A 19989-nucleotide genomic window follows, 5' to 3' on the forward strand; every position below is an offset into this window, starting at 1 on the left:
TGGATGGCTTTCTACGAGTGATATCCGAGCGTCTTGCATCATTTGTCGAAAGAAGAGAAAGCCATTTCTAGCTGACTTTATTAATTTATTGTGAATTTCAAGCCGTGTGCTGCATTAAAAATATTTGACTGACATGCTCTCGGGAACCTCTGCTACTGATCGGCAACGTTTTCTGGCCATGTTCAAAAAGTGTTACAGGGCCCCTTTAATATTGTCATTTTGTTGGGAGCATGCCTGCTTGATAGTGCTGTGTAGAGCACTGCAATTACTTCCATGCAATGATGAAATATGTAGTAGAGCTAACAGCTACAACAGCAGACACTACCGACACACTGCCGACAAAAACACACCCTCTCTACTACGACAGCCTTCACATTAGCTTCGTATCTCATACGCTTGAACATTGAATAAGTAATCAAGCATAAAAATTATGTATAAAATAAACTGAAATGAATTATGTTTTATTTTCGCAATATTTATTCCAGGAAAAATACTGGATGACCAATACAGAAAATTTCTAAACACAGCATGATGTTAGTATTGTACTGCACATGTGGCAAGGGCTAGCTACCGAACAGGGGACATGCAGCTGAGTTGCGCCATTTTTGAAAAAAAAAAAAGTGGAGCCGTGCCATGCGTAAATTAAATTTTGTCAAATTACTGTTCGACAGTTTCATCTCTGGAAAACTTTAACTACAGGTGAACGCCAGACAAGATTTGTTTTTGTCTATGATGAGATGAATCCAATGTGTGTGGAATGGTGCACTACCTGCCTTGTCTGCGATGGGGCGATTTGAAAGTAATTACATGACTTATATGCTTTGAGGGCTAGTTGCCTAGTATCCTAGAGAAGATGTAAATATAATGCAGTACAGAATGTCTTGAGTGCCGAGACAATGAAACGTTTCATTATAAACAATTGCTTTTGGTACATCTCTGTAATATGTTTGTGTATGGGTTTGTGCCAAGTGCTTGAAAATTTGATGTCTTTGAGTATCACAAGAACGAGTTCCGTGCAATACTTGTATATTGAAAGACATGCTAAATAACTTTGAGGTATATCTAGCTCTGTCCGCAACAAGCAACGCGTGTATTGAAAAGCCGTATTTGCTCTGCAAGTGAATATTCTCAAACTTGTCGCATGTGTAGGCACGTGAATTCAAGCAGAAATAAAAATGTTTTCACCTTACTGTCCATAATTTCTTTCCTTTTTACCACTATGGTGAATTCAACGAAATCGCATTAGAACAGCTAGGCATGATCTCTCCAGACAGTGTACGTAGTACGAATTTTAAGATGGCTGGTCTGCTGTGCTGTGTTATAAATTGATATGACTTTTCAGAGGCATGCCTCCAACATGTTACCTCATTTATTTTGCAACAACACTCCTCCTTTGGTTGCGGGTGAATGGCACAGACGCATCAGCTGCAGCACGAAACTTCAGGACTAAATAAAAGCCGAGTGGAGCTAAACTTTGCACTTTATGTGCAAGCACAGTGCTGATTGATTGATATGTGGGGTTTAACGTCTCAAAACCACTCTATGATTATGAGAGACGCCGTAGTGGAGGGCTCCGGAAATTTAGACCACCTGGGGTTCTTTAACGTGCACCCAAATCTGAGCACACGGGCCTACAACATTTCCGCCTCCATCGGAAATGCAGCCGCCGCAGCCGGGATTCGAACCCGCGCCCTGCTGGTCAGCAGCCGAGTACCTTAGCCACTAGACCACCGCGGCGGGGCAAGCACAGTGCTGATTAAAGTAAACTATACAATAGCAATTGCTTATTGGGAGGTGCGACTTTTTTTTTTAATAGCAATAAATCATGATACTCTTCTTAAGTTAACATGAAATCTTTTGGAGTGTTCGACGTGCTTAGAATGATATTTGTACATTAAAGATTATTTGAGCTAGCTGGAATACATGTACAGAACGGTCCACTGTTAGGAGGAACACGCGAGCGCGTGGCCAGTGGTCCACAGGGCGCCAACTGACGGCGAGATTTCGAAATGCGGAGCATGCGCGCAGAATCGCAAGGACCGTACTTGCTCGCGTCGTCTGCTACCTCCCCGCCCTACGCTCCGTGCGTGCTAACGACAAGCTTGCTGTGCTCGCTTCATCGACCATCGATTTTCATGTCTGTTATCAAAAGTGACTGGCTAGTTCAAACTGCGTTTTTTGGAAAGCTTACGATTATATTTTGGTGGGCATAAACACCAGGCTACGCGAGTGATAGGCTTCGTTATCACTCTCACAGAATTCCATAGCTGGAGGCGTATTGATTCGCTGATCGTATTTTCTGCGGAGCTAGTTCTTAGAAGCAGCATGTCTAGAGTACCCGAGGACAAAAGGCTTCAAATAGACGAGTTGTACACCAAAGAATACAGCCAGCATGCTGTCGCTGCCATCGCGAAATGGCCGCTTTCTCATTACCAGCGTAATCATGAGCATTACGAATATAATTTTTTTTTTCAGTGCATAGTTCTGTCACGTGTAGTCCTATTTTGCTTACACAAATCTGCATTTCATTTTGTGTTTCACAGGACACAAATGTGTTTCATTACCTTTGCATTGCTCAAATGTTTCGAGGCTACAGATCTGACTTCATTCGACCTGTCTACCACGAAAGTTATAGGAAAAGAAACTTTTTATTCACTCTGTAGTTTTCTATGTACACCATTTTTCAGCGCGTATTGGTGAAACGTAATGACTTTTAGAAAAGTGAGTGTTATCGTATATTCCAAATAAAGTGCTTCTAGCGTGCTTAACGAAGAAAACGAAATGTAACGAGAGTCAGAAATTAGCTGGGTATTGCAATCCACAGTAATTATATAATTTTCTGTCACGCCGTAGTGGGATACATTGAAATACTTTCAAACACGCGTTTTCTTAACGTTTCTTAAATACTATAGGCACATTGCTGGTTTTTTTTTTTTTCATTTCGCCTCTAATCTGAAATTGACTGCTGTGGCCGTGGTAGGAATCACAACAAAGCTGCCGAGAAAGCACAACAACAAACAATGGACACTATTTTTTTTTTCTGCACGCTTATTACCCAGGAAGGGGCAGGGAGAGTGGCGGGGTTATGAATTGCACCGCAAAAAAGCGAACGCGGTATCCAGCGCACAGAAAGCGCCAGAGCAGGAAGTAGCAGACGAAAGGAGGCGAAACCCACCCTTTTGCGACTATGCGCATGTGCTGCGTTTACAAATCTCGCCGCCAGTTTGCGCCACGCGGGCCGCGAGCCACGTGTTGCCGTGTTCCTTCAAAGAGTGGACCATACTGTACATTCGGGCACGAACAAAGAATGGGGCCGGTTTCCCACTGGACATATTTTCCCACTTGGGAATGCATTCCCTACTTGTCCCAGTAGCTTACTGGGAATACATTCCCAACTGAAAATGTGTTTCTTAAACCAGTTAAAACAAGTTGGACTTTTAGTTACAAATTCTCACCTTGGAATGCAATTCATAAAAATGTGAAACAGTACAAAAACAGAATTTGTAAGAAGGTAAAACAGTATAGAAACATAAGTCATAGGAAGGTAAAACAGTATATAAAAAAAGAACTTTAAAAGGTTCAAAGATAAGATTAAGGGCGAAACTAAGTCAAAGCCACTGGTTCTGCGAAAATGCCAGTTCTTTCTTCGAAAGAAATAGAGCAGGCAAGCTAACACAATCGGGCTAGAGCTATTCTATATACATGACACCTCATGAATTCCCTGATTGATGTGGTCTCTTTATTATTACGACAATCTTGTCACGAAAGACAGAACTGCAAGTTGCACAGTGTAAAGTAATGTTGCTACTCGACTCTAGATGTCCTCAGAATGTCCAACGACCATGCTCATTGAAACCAGCTACAACAGGGAAGGCGTAGGGCTGAGTGATTTGGGTGAAAACAAGACTGGGACCTGTTCCTACTGGTTCCAGCTGAGAAATGGCAATGGATTCCTAAATGATCCCGGTTACTAACAGAAAATGGGCTCCTTAAACCAGATGAAGTGGAATCAGTTGGATTCTGAGTAATACATTTTCAGCAGAGTTATCACGCCGCAGAAGTCCTAGAAAAACTTATTAAGCTGTAAGGGTTGGCAACGTTTCGCGGAGTCAAATATCCCCCTTCCCCCTTCTGTAACACGTTTTCAGCGCAGTTATGACGGCGCAGAAGCCATAAAAAAACTTTATTAAGCTGTAGGGGTTGGCAATGCTTGACAGGAGTAGAGTTACTGTATATGCTACCTTTAAGTAGCATATACAGTAACTCTAGACAGGAGTGTGAAATAGCGCCCCCCTCCCCCCTCTGCCGTTGTACTTTCGGCAGGAAAGTTTAAACCAGATTCACGCACGCCCGCACAAACAAGCACGCGCTCTACGTAGACGTCATGAGCCCTACGTCGGAAAGCACGACCTAGAATAGGTTTTATTTCTTGATAGCGCTCTAGCTACCCTACTCTTGGCGCGCAGCTATAACCATAGAGTCAATATACGTAGCTGCATGCGCTAAAACTTACCTGGTTTTTTCGTCCTTTTGAGAGTGGTGTTCTCAGTGAATGCAGTTCGCTTTGTTCATAATCGAAGATAGAGGGCACCACGCCTGGTCTTAGTCGAGCAGATTTCACCGGAATTCCCATCACGCGCATTAAAGATAAACTCCGATGGTAGTCACTGTCACGAAAATGTTTGGAGCAGATAACTGTAGTTTTTGAAGGCTTGAAATCAGTTCGTTTCAGAGCAGCGATCCACTGATCAGCTTGTTTTTTCTCACGTGGGAACTTGTGAAAGAGTACATCATCTCGGCCGCCAGTGCTCGTACAGCCGTCGGCAGCGCACACAGACGGCATGGTGATACTGCTACGAGACGAATACCAGTAGGTTTTACAGCAGCGCTTTCAAGCTTGCAAGTAGGGTGGATAACGAGATATGATAGACAACCGGGAAACCGGCACACGGCGATAGCGCCACACTCCGAAACGTGTCTTATCTACGGCAATTGAGCGTAAGCGCCTCAACCACATTCGAGTCTTGTAGGCGCTGCCATCTTGATTCGCAATGATGATGATCGTGGAGGAAGGAAAACCATTTTGACTTTACTGGTGGTAACAACTTTATTAATAACTCCCGCAAATTCGTGGCCTGGGCCTATGCCGCCCCGAGGAGGACCGGAGACCTTGTAAACCATTGTTTCCTCACCGACTCGCGGGCTTGCTGGACGGCCCACAGTTGATCTTGGAGGTTGGAACAGCGCAGCCAGAGAACACCTATATATACGCCGTACACTCCGTGCTCTGACAAGAGAGGACACCATTGAGGACACTCCGCGAAACCTGGCCTCAGAAAGTGCGTCACGACTACGTAACAAACTAGTGCTCTCACCAAACGTCAGAGAACGCAAGCGCAAAAAAAAAAAAACAGTTATTATCAATGCAACAAAATTGTTTTTACAAAATAATAACTATAATCCCAAATCTGGTATGTTTTTAATACATAAAAACAATTTATTCAACACACCTTACGCGATTTTTCTTCTTCAGTCGTACTGTCATAAACACCATCCACCCAGCGACAAGCCCATGCATAACTAAAAGCGGGAAGCTTTCGTCGCTTTCGTCAACGTCGGCGTTTTCGTGCGAGAGATAACAGGTGAGGCACGTTTTCAAGCGAAGCCTGTTGAATGACATGTTATTAGGCTTGTTGGGTCATTTTTTTAGAAAACGGTTGCACCTGCGCGAATAAGACACCATGCAACAAACATAGAAAGATGCACACACACACGTTGCGCGGTAAAGTTCCTCTTGGCGTTGCATAAGTGGTTGCCAGACTGCCGCTAAATTTAGCAGGAAAGTTTTTTGTATTTGTGGCTTCACCGTAAAAGTTTGGTGCTATCCGCGGTGCATTTCTTGGCTGAAAATTTTTCTCCTGTAGTTGTGGCTTCTCCGTAAGAATTTGGTGCTATCCGCGGTGCATTTCTTGGCTGAAAATTTTTCTGCTGTAATTGTGGCTTCTCCGTAAGAGTTTGGTGCTATCCGCGGTGCATTTCGCGAGTGCATGAGCGACGCTGGCCGTTTTAATTAACGAAATGAGCCGCGCATTACAGAATTAGTTTTATTTACGGAATGTACCGCGCCTAGCAGAAGCCGAGCGCGGCGCTGCTGCGCAATTAAGAGGCCGTTTTAATTAACAGAAGGAACCGCGCCTAGCAGAAGTCGAGCGTGGTGCTGCCGTGCAATTAAGCGACCGTTTTAATTAACGGAATGAACCGAGCCTAGCAAAAGTCGAGCGTGGTGCTTGCGTGCAATTAGGAGGCCGTTTTAATTAACAGAAGGAACCGCGCCTAGCAGAAGTCGAGCGTGGTGCTGCCGTGCAATTAAGAGACTGTTTTAATTAACGAAATGAACGCGCCTAGCACAAGTCTAGGCGCGTTCTCTTGCTGTGTGCGCAGCTGTGCGATTAAGATATCGCATCTCAGTATTAGGGATTACGGGGAAAACTGAATAGAGTCGCAGGAGGTGATGCGCTGCCCCCCTCCCCCCCTTACTTTTCTTTTTTTTCTCTCTCTCAGCTGATCGTGTCGCGTCACGACGGGGGACGCGACGCTTCCCCTAGCTGTGTCAGCACAAGACCTATCGTTCGGACTCGTATATACATGTGATAAATAAGCGTTCCAAGGCTGGTTAATCGGGGTACGTCGGATATGCTACAGCTATGTACGCCTGGAAGGCTGCTTTATCGAAGCAGATGGAGCGAATTAAGCGCGACTTGCGCGTACCTGTAAATAAGACCCGGCCGACGAGCCGACATTGCTTACAGGGCCCCACCCACAATAAGCACAAATTGTTTCTGAGCTCAAGAGTGCAGTATAAAACAATAGGGTGGGTACATAAGAATAAAATGGCATAATATGTCTCCCTACACGCTCATCACTCACGATAGGGCAGGGTCCTTAAACGGGATATCGGCGAGCGATCACCTCCATTAATTAAAGGAAAGGGTCTTTCACGTTGAGACGTGCAATGACCAAGTACGTCTCGAGAGGCAAAAAAAAAAAAAAAGGACCCTTGCCCCTGTCTACCCAGCATTGTGAGTGTCCCGCGGAGCTGGGACAGCTAGCTGTTTCCTGCAACCATTGTACCTGAAGTGTGGGTCTGCTCGTTTTTTTGCCGGGGCGATTGTATGTGACTACTTACTGCATCCTGGGTCACCATAATTAAGCCAAGGCCCTTGCGAATTTCCCATCACTCGGATGTCGGCGGCCGCTTCTGTGCTGTTCCCGACTGTCTGCAGGTCGAACTGCCGCTCGAAGCGATGGCGTCTTCGACAGTCCAATAACGCGATGCCTCCTGAAATGGTGACAATGTACTTTGCTCAACTAACGTTACGACATTTCATAAGGATCACTATCCTAAAGCTTAAGGATTGCGACCGAGATAGGGAGCACCAAATAAGGAAATTTAAGAGCTTTACGTGAGCAAGTTTGTCCATGTCTCGACGCCCAACGCACCGAGGTGGAGTACGTGCCCTAGGTGGTGTACTGTTTACGTGATACGTGGGTCACATCACGTAGCATCACGTAACGTCGTTCGCACTCCCGCTCAAGTCACCGTTGCTGTGGAAAAGGAGGGGCACCGAAGTGGAGTACGTGACCTAGGTGTTGTACGATTCGAGGCGTCTTCGCCTATCCTGGATTTTCGCACATATGCTCGCGTCGCGTCGGCGCCGTGACCCACCCCCTCTTTCTCGGCAGACGCTCGCGTCGCTTCGGGTCGGCGCCATGTCAACCAACGTTTGAGGTACAAAAAGGATTTTTTATGTTATTTTTTATTCGAGGCGTCTTTGCCCCCCCTCCCTCTTTCTCCGCTCCGCAGACACTCGCGTCGGGTGGGCGGCATGTCAGCCGACGTTCAAGGTCCGAAAAGGCTTTTTTTTTGTGTTTTTTTCTTTCCAGGTGTCTTTGCCCCCCCCCCCCCCCCCCGCTCTTTCTCCGCAGACACTCGCGCCGGGTCGGCGCCATGTCAGCCAAGGTTCGAGGTCTGAAAAGGCTTTTTTATGTTTTTTTATTCCAGGCGTCTTTGCCCATCCCGTCTTTCTCCGCAGGTGCTCGCGTAGCGTTAGGGCCGTGGTCCATCCACTCTTTCTCCGCAGATGCTCGTGCCACGTCGGCGCCGTGACCCAGCCCCTCTTTCCCCGCTGATGCTGCATCACGTAGGCGCCCTGTCAACGTTAGAGCGCTCTATCCCCCTTTCACCTCATGACCCTTATAAAATGCCACAGCGTTAGCCATGCAAGCTACACTGTTACCAAATCAGGAAGCGTCTTGTCATGGCCACGCCACGGATAGACCCCAGCATTGTCGAAATCGCCGACATCATAAGGTACTCTGCCGCGGAAGAGGCCTTCCTTCGTGAAATCGGACTGTCGCCTGCGCCATCGCTTCGACCAACAGTTCGACCTCAGGCAGCCGGAACAACAATGGGGCGGCCACCGACATCCGAGTACTGGGGTATTTGCAAGGATCTCTGCTTTGATCCAGGTGAGCCAGGACGCGGTGGAGAAGTCGTGACGTACAATCGCCCGGGAAAGAAAGGAAGCAGACCCACATTCAGGTGCAATCGTTGCAGGAACCAGCTTTTCCAGCTCCGCGGGACGCAGGCTCTGCAGGGTAGACAAGGCCAAGGTTCCTTTTTTGCCTGTCAAAACGTACTTGGTCGTCCTAACGTAAACTTTCTCGACGCGAAATAATATGGCTCATGTACGCCATGGTTAAAGGCTTCTCGTCAAGGAACACGAGAGAGCTTACAGAGAAGGAGTTTAAATTTAGCAACTCCACGCGGACCGACTGGAGAATTATATAGGAGAAGTAGCACTCGAAAAGCTGCGCGCACAGCCAGCGATGGGTGGAGTGGGCGAGGTCGTCCAAATCGACGAATGCTTGTTGAGGGGTCGGCGCAAGGCGAATCGAGGTCGCCTGCTGACTGGCGACAGTGTTCCTTCAAGGCGCCGCAACAATTACGGTGGTGTTTCTAACAAGGGCCCGTGGATTTTCGGCATGCTGAACATGTCCACGAAGGAGTTGAGGCTGTTTCAAATGAATAAAAGGGATGCTGCCACCCTTGGTTCACTGATAGCCAAGCACATTCTTCCCGGGACAACGGTGTACAGCGACGAGTGGGCCGCGTACCAGTGCATACCCAGACTTGTGGATGTCAACGGAACACCGCTAAACTTGGACTGGCACACCGTGAACCACAGTGTCAACTTCGTCGATCCTACGACAGGCGCCAAGACGCAAAGGATTGAAAGTGAATGGCAAAAGGCCAAACGCCGTCTCGTGCGCAACAGCAACAAGACGACTACCTCACTTATGCCGTCTCACCTCGCCTGGCTTTGGTGGAAATCAATTAACGCACGTCCCAACGTGAAAGACCCTTTTCTTCGATTAATGGAGGTAATTGCTCGCCGGTATCCAGTTTAATTGTGATTAGTGCGTAGTGAGACATATTGTAATTTTATTCTTATGTTTTATGTTTTATTATTATGTCATTTTATTCTTATGTTCATGTTGTCATTATGTTGTATTATTATTATTGTCATTATCATGTTTATTATGTCATTTTATTCTTAATGTTGTATACTAAACTCTTGAGCTGAGAAACAATACACAATCATTATTTGGAATTTTGGTAGTTTGTGCTTATTGTGGGTGGGGCCCTGTAAGCGACGGTGGCTCATCGGCCGGGTCCCATTTACAGGTACGCGTAAGTCGGGCTTAATTCGCTCCATCTGCTTCGATAAAGGAGCCTTCCAGGCGCACATAGCTGTAGCATATCCGACGTACCCCGATTAACCAGCCTTGGAACACTTATTCATCACATGTATATACGAGTCCGAACGATATGTCTTGTGCTGACACAGCTAGGGGAAGCGTAGCGTCCCCCATCGTAGCGTGCGGTCGACGCGACACGATCAGCTGAGAGAGAGAAAAAAAAGAAAAGTAAGGGGGGAGGGGGCAGCTCATAACCTCCTGCGACTCTATTCAGTTTTCCCCATAATCCCTAATACTGAGACGCGATATCTTAATCGCACAGCTGCGCACACAGCAAGAGAACGCGCCTAGACCTGTGCTAGGCACGTTAATTCCATTAATTAAAACGGTCTCTTAATTGCACGGCAGCACCACGCTCGATTTATGCTAGGCGCGGTTTCTTCTGTTAATTAAAACGGCCTCCTAATTGCACGGCAGCACCACCCTCGGCTTCTGCTAGGCTCGGTTCATTCCGTTAATTAAAACGGCCTCTTAATTTCACAGCAGCACCACGCTCGACTTTTGCTAGGCGCGGTTCCTTCTGTTAATTAAAACGCCCTCTTAATTGCGCAGCAGCACCGCGCTCGACTTCTGCTAGGCGCGGTACATTCCGTAAATAAAACGAATTCTGTAATGCGCGGTTCATTCCATTAATTAAAACAGAATTAAAACGGCCTCTTAATCGCACGGCAGCACCGCGCTCGACTTCTGCTAGGCTTGGTCCATTCCGTTAATTAAAACGGCCAGCGTCGCTCATGCACTCGCGAAATGCACCGCGGATAGCACCAAACTCTTACAGAGAAGCCACAATTACAGCAGAAAAATTTTCAGCCAAGAAATGCACCGCGGATAGCACCAAATTCTTACGGAGAAGCCACAACTACAGGAGAAAAATTTTCAGTCAAGAAATGCACCGCGGATAGCACCAAACTCTTACAGAGAAGCCACAACTACAGGAGAAAAATTTTCAGCCAAGAAGTGCACCGCAGATAGCACCAAACTCTTGCGAAGAAGCCACAACTACAATAAAAAAATTTCCGCCAAATTTAGCGGCAGTCTGGCAACAACAATTCCAAAGTCTGGCAACAGACTTATGCAACGCCAAAAGGAACCTTGCCTAGCTGGGCAGCTAGGTCATAGGCTCGGTGGCTCGGTGCAAAATATTGAGAAGCGTTCGCTGGGCCTCGCATGCTTCACGACGCGTTTCTCGAAGGCTCGGAACACGAATAATTCTTGGTGTGCCGGAGGAAAATCTGGACTCGCCAAGTGGCCATCATCTTCGTTTCTTCGCTAGCCTTGTGCCACTAGTGCAAGCTGCCCACAAACTTTTTGACGTTTTGAATATAATTTTACCGCACAAATTTCAACTACGGTTTTTCTTCCCAATGTACTCCTGATACTGCGTACGCACGAAGGTGTTCTAAAGTTCCCAGACCGCGATACCATTGCATTACAAGGGACAGCGGCCTGGAAACTTCTGAAGATCTTTGTACGTGGTCTTGACGTTTATCTTTGTCAGTTTTATGGGTCAGAGATGTATCACTGGTTTTGTATTGTGCATCGATTAGCTAATCATTCAAAGGGGTTTGCTGGTACACTTATGACGTGCACATATCTTTTTCGTAATTTGACAGCGAAGCATCCACTTACTAACATTTTCAGACCGCGCTGATGCCTTGCCGTCCGGCGGTCCAAGCTACGGCAGCTACTGCTGTGTATTGTGGTGCTTCAACAATGGCAGAACCCACAAGAAGCCTGGGACGAGTTTCTTCCGCATACCACGGGACGGCAAGTGTGTTAAAGCTTTTGTATGGTTTGCATGTCTTTAGGCTTACTGTTCGTACTTGCTCAGTGAGGGTAACAATAAAAAATCACTATTCAAGCTCTTCCCCTTTCAGCTGATAGTTCATTTCCAATGCAGGATGAAAGCATGGATGCAGTATGCTGGACGCGATGATCTCCTGAGTAAGCCGGCCAGCCTATTGTACGCAACGTACAGGGTTTGTAGCGACCATTTTACTGCTCAAAGTTTCATGGACCCTGGGCACACAAGGCTTACAAGAATGGCTGTTCCCAGTGTGCAACCAGCTGCACCATGTAAGTGATTGACTGAAACTCAAATATGTGCAATAGCAGCCACTTGTATTGAATCAGTGGCGACAGTTAACCGTGAAGATCTTTGTAGCCGATGGAGAAACCTCTCTATAGAAGTAACACTTGGAAAGTCTTAAATTTTGTGAGTTGTGGGCTATTACTTTCCTAACAGCAACTTTACATTTCTGTCGTTTTTTGATGCTCTTGACCTGCGCAACTTGTTTTGAAAGACTTTAAAGGGCTATTTCACGTTATCTTCAAGCCTGAGTGCACATGTACATATACCTTTCTTCAGTGAAAGCTGGCACTGTTGATAATTCCAAAAATCACAAATTACTTGTTTCCTAGCTGGTGCCTTTTCTTTTCTTCCACGTTCGACCAATTTATGCGTTTGAAAGAGCTGTTTAAGTTTCCCCATGCTACAAGCTTTGTAACTTGTACCAACTGCACATATATGCAGGTTCTCTGAGCGTCGCTTCAAATAGTGACTGTGACATGACTGCAGAAGCTGCACTGCTAGGTGCGGATGAGCTTCAGTTTGTGTTATTTTAAGCCTCTTACTGACACATTGTCGTAATTTCATTTCTTCAGGACCTGTGGTAGAGGCTTCAAAAAGCGGCTTCCACACATTGAGGTGCCCCGATGAGCAGGGTGCGTTCAATGTCGCGATTTCTTTTTTTTTTTTTACCCAAATTGACTGTTTACCAAACCTCTGCAGGTGGCAGCTCCTTTGTAGCTGGTGAAAGAATTTCTGCTGACTTCGTCTTGCCAGAGAAAACCTTAACCAGTCGTTCAGCTGTCACAAAAGGAACTTGTGTGACCGGTAAGTAGTATGTTCACTTCAACACCAGAGTGGATTGATATAGAGACTTCCGCAGGCCACTCGCAAGATTGTTCCGACAGCACTGTCCGAGACACTGAACAAGCTTCACAAGACCCCCCAGAAGACGTCTCCGCCAACAGCTCCACGCCTGAGTGCCCTAGAGAAAATGGTGACTATGCTTTTATTGCAGCTGTTTTTAATGTGCTATTTTATGTTTAGGACATTCTGAGGAAACTATCCTCAAAAAGACACTACGTGTGCACTTACAAAATGTAAGGGTGGGCTCTCAGTGATTTTCATTTTTTTTGTGCATTGTCAACATTTAGAATCGTTTGTTTTTAGGTAGTGGAATCGAAAACTTTGCACCACAGAAAGTTGTGCACCTTGGGTCTGAAAGAGCGAGGAAAGTGCTCATATGGGAATAGTTGTTCTTCGCTTTTACATCCATTTTTTTGTTTATTGCAGTGCGTTCCTGTGTGCCAGCGACAATGTCTCCATCAATGAAGTACAAGCAAACCATTAAACAGCTGCAAGCCAAAGTAGCAGCACAGCGGAAAACTATCAAAAGACTGCGGCGACAGCCTCACCAAGCACCGTCATCGACTTCAAAGGCCCTTGGAGTTATCCGACCGCACGTCACCGAGGAGGTTTTTAAACTTCTTTCTGCACATGTTCGCTTGAGGCCCAAACGCAAGGGCAAGCGGTTTCCCATGTGGTTTGAGAAATTCGCTCTTCAATTAAACTTCTGAGGTCCGCGAGCATACCGATTTTTGGCTCCATATTTTTGTTTGCCCTCCCGGCGTTCATTAAGGAGGTGGCTAGCTAATGTAAAGATGGCTCCAGGCATAATTCCAGGAATCCTTTCTTCCATTGCAACAAATGCTCAAGCTTGGAATAAACGGGACCGAGTGTGCGCTTTAGTTTTCGACGAAATAGCACTCAGAAAGAATTTGTACTATAATGCTGCAAGAGACGTTGTCCAGGGTTTTACAGATGATGGCACTCATCGCACTTCAACCATTGCTGATCGAGCACTGGTTTTTCTTCTTGTTGGTGTTTCGAGAAAGTGGGTTCAACCGGTTGCTTTTACTATAGGGCACACATCAACACCATCATCTCTTATGCATAACTTGCTGGTGTGACTCATTTTGGAGCTTAGGAGCATTAATATTGCAGTGAAAGCAGACATTTGTGACCAGGGCAGTTCAAATGTAAGTCTCGCTAACCAACTAAGAGTGACTGTAGCAAAGCCTTTTTTTGAAGTTAATGGTGAGCAGGTGTATTACATTTTTGATGTTCCCCATTTAATTAAAACAACGCGCAATAATGTCCAAGCACACAAGCTATACATTGGGGATGACATCGTTAACTGGTCGCACATTGAAAGCTTTTACCAATCCTCACATGAGTTGCGATTGGCTCTAAAGTTGACTGAACGGCACGTTCATCAGAAACCTTTTTCTAATATGAAGGTCAGCAGAGCAACTCAGGTCCTCAGCGCATCAGTTTCGATTGATATCACGGCAATGGTTTATGCAAAGGTGCTGCCTGCCTCTGCCATCACTACAGCTTAATTTTGTGATCGTATGGACAGGATTTTCGATGCCTTCAACAGCTCAAGTAAAAAAAGAACTTCGCAAAAGCTGCGGCATGCAATCATGAAAAATGATTCAGAGCTGATTGACTTCCTCCGAGGCCAGCTTCCCTGGATTGCATCATGGCACTTTGTTGGCAGACGTCAACCACAAACCATCGTGGGTTGGCAAATTACAATTCAGGCTATTTGTCAACTATGGGACGACCTCTTTAAAAATTACAATTTTGAATACCTGTTAACACGCAGGCTTCAACAGGATCCTCTGGAGAACATATTTGGCCACATTAGGCAAAAACAGGGTTGCAACACCAACCCCAATGTGGCACAATTTATTTGTGGCCTGAAGCACATCTGCATAAGAAAACTTTTCAAGCTGTCAGAATACGGAAATGTCGAGGATGATGAATGTGACCTCCTCCAGGAGCAGCTCTCGCCATTCTCCCTCACCAGTGCGTCTCTTGTGGATAATGAGGAGTGTGCACAACCTGACGACTTTCCCGCTCTAGACGATCTCTCTGAACTTGCGACCAACATTCACTCCCATATTATCGATGACTCCGCTGCATATTATGTAGCTGGTTTTCTCATCAAACACTTCCTTCGGAATGCATGTGACGGTTGCAGTTGCCCACAGTTACTGAAAGACAGTGAGACGCTTAAAGGTACCCACCAGTATTTCACAACGTTCAAAACATACCACGTCCCCAGCAAACTTTTTGGGAATCTCACTGTGCCATCAGAAGCAGCTTTTGCATACGTACAACAACTTGAATCTCACTTTCTTGCCATGATTGAGGCCACTGCACATCACCTGAAAGTGTGCGATGTTTTGTATCACCATCTGTCAAGTGTTGGCGATTTTCATTTCTGCTCTGCTGGGTGTCGCGCGAAGTTTCTGAAAATGTTTCGCCGGGTTCGTTTATGTTGGCATGTGCGTTTTGTGAACCGAAACTTAGATAGGGTTAGGTTCCAGTCTTCAATCTCAGGCATACAGCTTGACAAGTTCAAAGGTTAGCGATTAGAGGCGGGTTTACACTAAAGTATTCGAGTTGAGCCGAATCCTGCAATAGCTTTGTTATGTTATTACTTCGTTACAGCAGACTTCATTATGGTCTTATATGCTTATACGCAGTTCAACTGGACCCACTCATTCGTTGCATACATTGTTTTAGTTACCCGCTATGAGGAGTAGGGACACTGTGTATTCACTCGAAGTGATTTGCATAACCTTAAAAAGAATGTTGGGTATCCTGTCTGTATTTTTGTAGCAAATGCGGGCGAACTGTACACTTTACTGTGGGTCGCTTGGTCACTGTGTATGCTTTATCTCTCCAGCTCAAGTAATATATCGATAACAAAACCGCTTGTTGAAATGTCTTCGAGCGAGTAAGGAACACAGTATGAAGTGGGCACGGTTCACGTTATCACGCTTTTTGTATTTTAGCTTCTCATCAACCTCCTCATTTCGCCCACCAAATTTTCAAAAGAATACCCAAACTTGTAGCATTTGATGGGGCTGCGGACGCTGCCATTTTATTTTTATATAGCTTGTGAGTGATAACGTACGATGTAGAGCCTTTGTGAAAAATAATGAGCCAAAGTGGTTTCTTTCTGCTATTTATTAGCCCTGTAATAACGCTCTCGTAGCACCAATTAATGTCCACATTTCTGGATAAGTGATGACTACAATCTATTTTAGCTCGCAAGCGTCACAGCAACACCCAGACGCAAATCACTTGGGATCTTAAGTTTTTGATGAAGGCGACGCATAAGAAGAGCCACAAGACCTGCCAGTGTTGTAGCATAAAGTTTGTCTTTCACGTAGTGAGCAAGCTGCAAAGCCCCACCTTTCTGAGGACAAGCAGGCATCAAGTCTGCTTTTTTTCATTTTGGGCTAGCTGTTCTTAAGCACAGCCAGCACACTGCACCTTTGCCTTTCTGTAATATTGTGTCGTGTGGTTTATGTGCGCTCCTTTTTTTCTATGCATTATTTTGGTTAACCCCAGGCGTGATTCGCTACTTCATTGCTGTGTATATGTCACTTCTTCCTTCTTCATCAGAATTGTGCGCTGTGTTTTTGCCATAGGTCCTTACTTACCGACTGGCCCGGTGTGTCATACTTCACCAGCTTCTCGGCTTCTGCCAACTCTAGCGATGTGTGCATTGTCTGTGTTCTCTCTGTATTTGTTACAATATTTGTTACAATTTATTTGTAAGGCGAGATGCATTTGTTGTCTACCTTTGTCATATTGTGCTTTTTATATTCTCAGACTCTACCTTGCCTTTGAATAAAACATTGCGGATACTCTGTCTCTTTGACTGATATATACATTGATCACTTGTTCCAAAAGAAAAACACAAGCGCAATGAATAAAACCGCAGTGAATTATCATTACCTGCATCTATTTTCATTATAACTTAATCGAAATAAAAATTGCATCACGACCGATTCGCACGAACCAGTGAACAAAACAAAACAGGGAATCGCTAAATCAAAACGACCTACAAAACCTATCCATTTGGGCGATGAAAAGTGGTCAATATCATGAACTTTCGTCATAGCAGCTGACGTCGGTTACGCAAAGTAATTCAAAATTTGCGCCAGTGAAACTGAAACAGGAAGGGCACGCCACTTGCTCTCACCAACCACCAGGTGTGCTAGGGTCGATTGGGCCGCTGGGGTCTACGGGAGTGTCCACTCTTGACCTTTTTTTTTATTCCTCTATGCACCGCATAACCACCTGGGGAGACTGCATTTTGTTCTGCTGAAACTGCACATTCCCAAAAAAATGTGCGTAAGTGACGTGCGAGTCCAGCCGCACAATTTGCAAGAGCCATCTGGATAGACATCTGGGTATATCCTCTGAAAATGAATGGGATTGGTGAAGCTGTGGGTTTGTAATTGTGGCCAAGTTTTTTTTTTTCCGATTTGACCGCAGTCGGCCAACCCATACTGCTGCGATCAAACTATTCAGAGGCGCTTCATCTTGCTAAATAGCAATGCTACATAAAAATTTTCACTCTAGCATGTCCCGTACCCCGAACTTGCATATCTCCAGAGGAAAACAGGCAGTCCGCGGCAATTATCCGGCCGATTCGCACCGTTCCCCTTCGCATTCGGTGAATTTAACACGATCTCTAAAGCTGCAAGTTTATCGTAGATGCACAATATGGGCCGTAATGAGGCTGCGAGCGATATTTTCAGTGCCTTTGGCCACTCGTGTAAGTTTTTCAGAACGTGACTTTTTTCAATGCAGTGCTCGCAGGTGTGAATACTTGCGTAGTACTGGTTTAGACATACATTTCTGCAACATATTAAGGAGCAGAACGCAGCGTCGTTGGTGGGTGGGGAAAGGGAAGCCAAAGATTACAGCAAAAAAAAGGTGGCCACCTTCTCGGTAAGTATGCATTTCCACTGCCTATTAGACGAACGATGGCGGTGGAAGTAAGAACACAAAACCTGTGCGAAGCTGGCTTCACTGCTCTATTTCTTACCTAGTACCATATTTGCCGCTTCATAAGGCGAGTCTTTTTTTCTAAATTTTCACTGGTGCGTCTTGTACAATGGGGCGACCTATATACGCAAAACCTTGGATTGTGGCACGACTTACACATCACATTTCCGTTATTCTTTCACAAGTGTGAGAAATTCGGTGCAGTAACATATTACCAGAAATTGAATACTATTTTTGTGGTCATGAGTTTTGGCACAACGCACAGAAGGTAGGGAACCTTCTACAGTACAGGTGCATCTTTAAGGCACACACTTCCAAAAGAGATGGGTGCTGCTAGTTTTGTCGGTGGGCCCACGTGGTGCTCAAGAAGTTGGCGATTTGGCGATCGTGCGCCAAATAGCCAACAGTTGGCGATCGTGCGCCAAAAGCTGTCAGAACACTTTCAGGAGAAACTTCAGAACTTCAAGGCAACAACATAGTTGAGAGTCATAGTGTTCTTCAGAACTTAAATGTAAACATGGACAAAGTGGCCCTCATGTTCGATATACTGGTTAGAAGGACTGTAACATAAAAGGGAGAGATGACGGACACTGAAAAAAATAAGGCATAAGAGGTCGCACTTCACTGTCATCCTTGCCTGTAGCACGGATGAAATGAAGTAGCCACCAATAGTCATATTTAATAGGAAGAACAGGCCCTAAGAGAGCTTCCCTTTAGGCACAGACATCGAAAGCAATAAAAAAGGCTGGATGGATGAGCAGATCATGGCCGCATGGCTTCAGAAGTGTTTCGCCAGGAAGCCAGTTGGATTTTTCCGCATCACGAGGTGCATTTCGGTCATGGGCAGCGTGAGAGCACAGATCACTGACTCAAGCCTACAGAAAATCAAGGCGACGAACTGCTCCATGGTAGTAATACCTTGTGGAATGACGAAGACGGTACAGCCACTCGTTATTGCCACCAACCAGAGCTTTAAGTGTGTCTTGCAACACCTCCAGGAGGCCTGGATGACGGACTGTAAGCTCACCTACACTCCATTTGGACACAAGAGACGCGCTTCATTTAGCGATGTTCCAAGTGGATTCAGGCAGCCTGTGCTGCAGTTTCTGTGTACACTATAACAGCAAGCTTCAGGAAAACTGGCGTAATTGAGTGCGCAGCAGGAGTGCGATGCAGAACCAGAATCAAGCAGCGGTTCAGAAACTGACAAGTGTGACAAAGCGATGCTGCCGACCGAGGTGGCTCAACTTTTCAACAGTGCATAGGAAGGTGAAGCATTTGATGGGTTTGAATAAAAAGTAATAAATATTGCCTTTCTGCAATTATAAGGAGTGTTGGTCGAACTTCCTTCTGCTAGAATTTGTGAAGTAATGGGGAAATTCAGTGCCCTGAAACGGTAAGTACAGCATTTCACTATAACTCGCACTCTGACTAAGTTAAAATAAGTGCGTCTTATAGAATCGTGCGACTTATAAGCCAATTTTTTATTTGAAACATGCTGAAAGTGGGGATTGCAAATTATCCCAAAAATATGGTACTTCTCTTCCATTCCACAACTTGGTGCCATTCTCTGCTGTCAGCTGCTGAACTAGGCTATTTCCTAAACTTAAACCAAGCTTTCACACTCACTTCTGATCAGCAAATGGTGCCGTCCCTGCCACACTTCACCTTTTTTTAAATGAACAGTATACAGGCTGTGATTTCCTAGTTACTTCAGAGGGGGAAGGGTGGAGCAAAGTCTGTCCAGTACTGAGGCCTAATAGGGAGAAGGAAGCTGCAACGATTGTTTCCCCACCTCGACTTGAATGAATATTAGCGGGACAAAAATGGGGACGGGAAAGAAAAGACTAACTACAGCTCTGACTCGCAACTACACATTATTCCAAAATGAAGTGAAATAAATAACATCTGGAAACGCAAAAAAAAAGAAAAGAAAGCAGCATCGCACAAGCTCAATGTCACAAAACACAACAAATGCTAAATGTGTGACGATACTATCCTGCCGCCGTTTTTGTCGTGATAATATTCGTTTAAGAAGGAAGCACACCAACTTGCCATATTGCCCCTTCTGATGGAAGAGCCACCTTCTCACTGAAGGGGAACCCCGCAGATACTTATGCTCCCAAAAAAGTACACTAATTCATGCAGAAGGCCGTGACTGTCAGATATTGAGGAATTGCAATGCTAAGAGCCATGCAGATGCTCCATTTGAAAAATAT

The 19989-nt window shown here is 45.5% G+C and overlaps 2 protein-coding genes and 1 pseudogene across 4 annotated transcripts in view; 1 reads left to right on the plus strand and 2 right to left on the minus strand.

The window, feature by feature from the left end:
• LOC142804039 (uncharacterized) overlaps positions 1 to 5418 on the minus strand; it is a 118336-nt gene extending 112918 nt beyond the window's left edge. The window contains exon 1 of one of the 3 annotated variants that reach the window (XM_075890546.1): positions 4514 to 5418. In XM_075890546.1, the coding sequence (XP_075746661.1) occupies positions 4514 to 4843 (330 nt within the window). In that variant the 5' untranslated portion in view covers positions 4844 to 5418. The remainder of the gene's footprint in view (positions 1 to 4513) is intronic. The other 2 variants (XM_075890543.1, XM_075890548.1) reach the window with 2 other exon arrangements.
• Positions 5419 to 7199: 1781 nt separating this feature from the next.
• Positions 7200 to 19989, minus strand: part of LOC142804040 (uncharacterized) — a 59394-nt gene continuing 46604 nt past the window's right edge. The window contains exon 3 of the mRNA XM_075890551.1: positions 7200 to 7339. Within this exon, the coding sequence (XP_075746666.1) occupies positions 7235 to 7339 (105 nt within the window). The 3' untranslated portion in view covers positions 7200 to 7234. The remainder of the gene's footprint in view (positions 7340 to 19989) is intronic.
• On the plus strand, positions 12422 to 16625 carry LOC142804041 (uncharacterized; annotated as a pseudogene).

Source organism: Rhipicephalus microplus, chromosome 3, assembly GCF_043290135.1.
Source record: "Rhipicephalus microplus isolate Deutch F79 chromosome 3, USDA_Rmic, whole genome shotgun sequence".
Taxonomy (NCBI): Eukaryota; Metazoa; Arthropoda; class Arachnida; order Ixodida; family Ixodidae; genus Rhipicephalus; species Rhipicephalus microplus.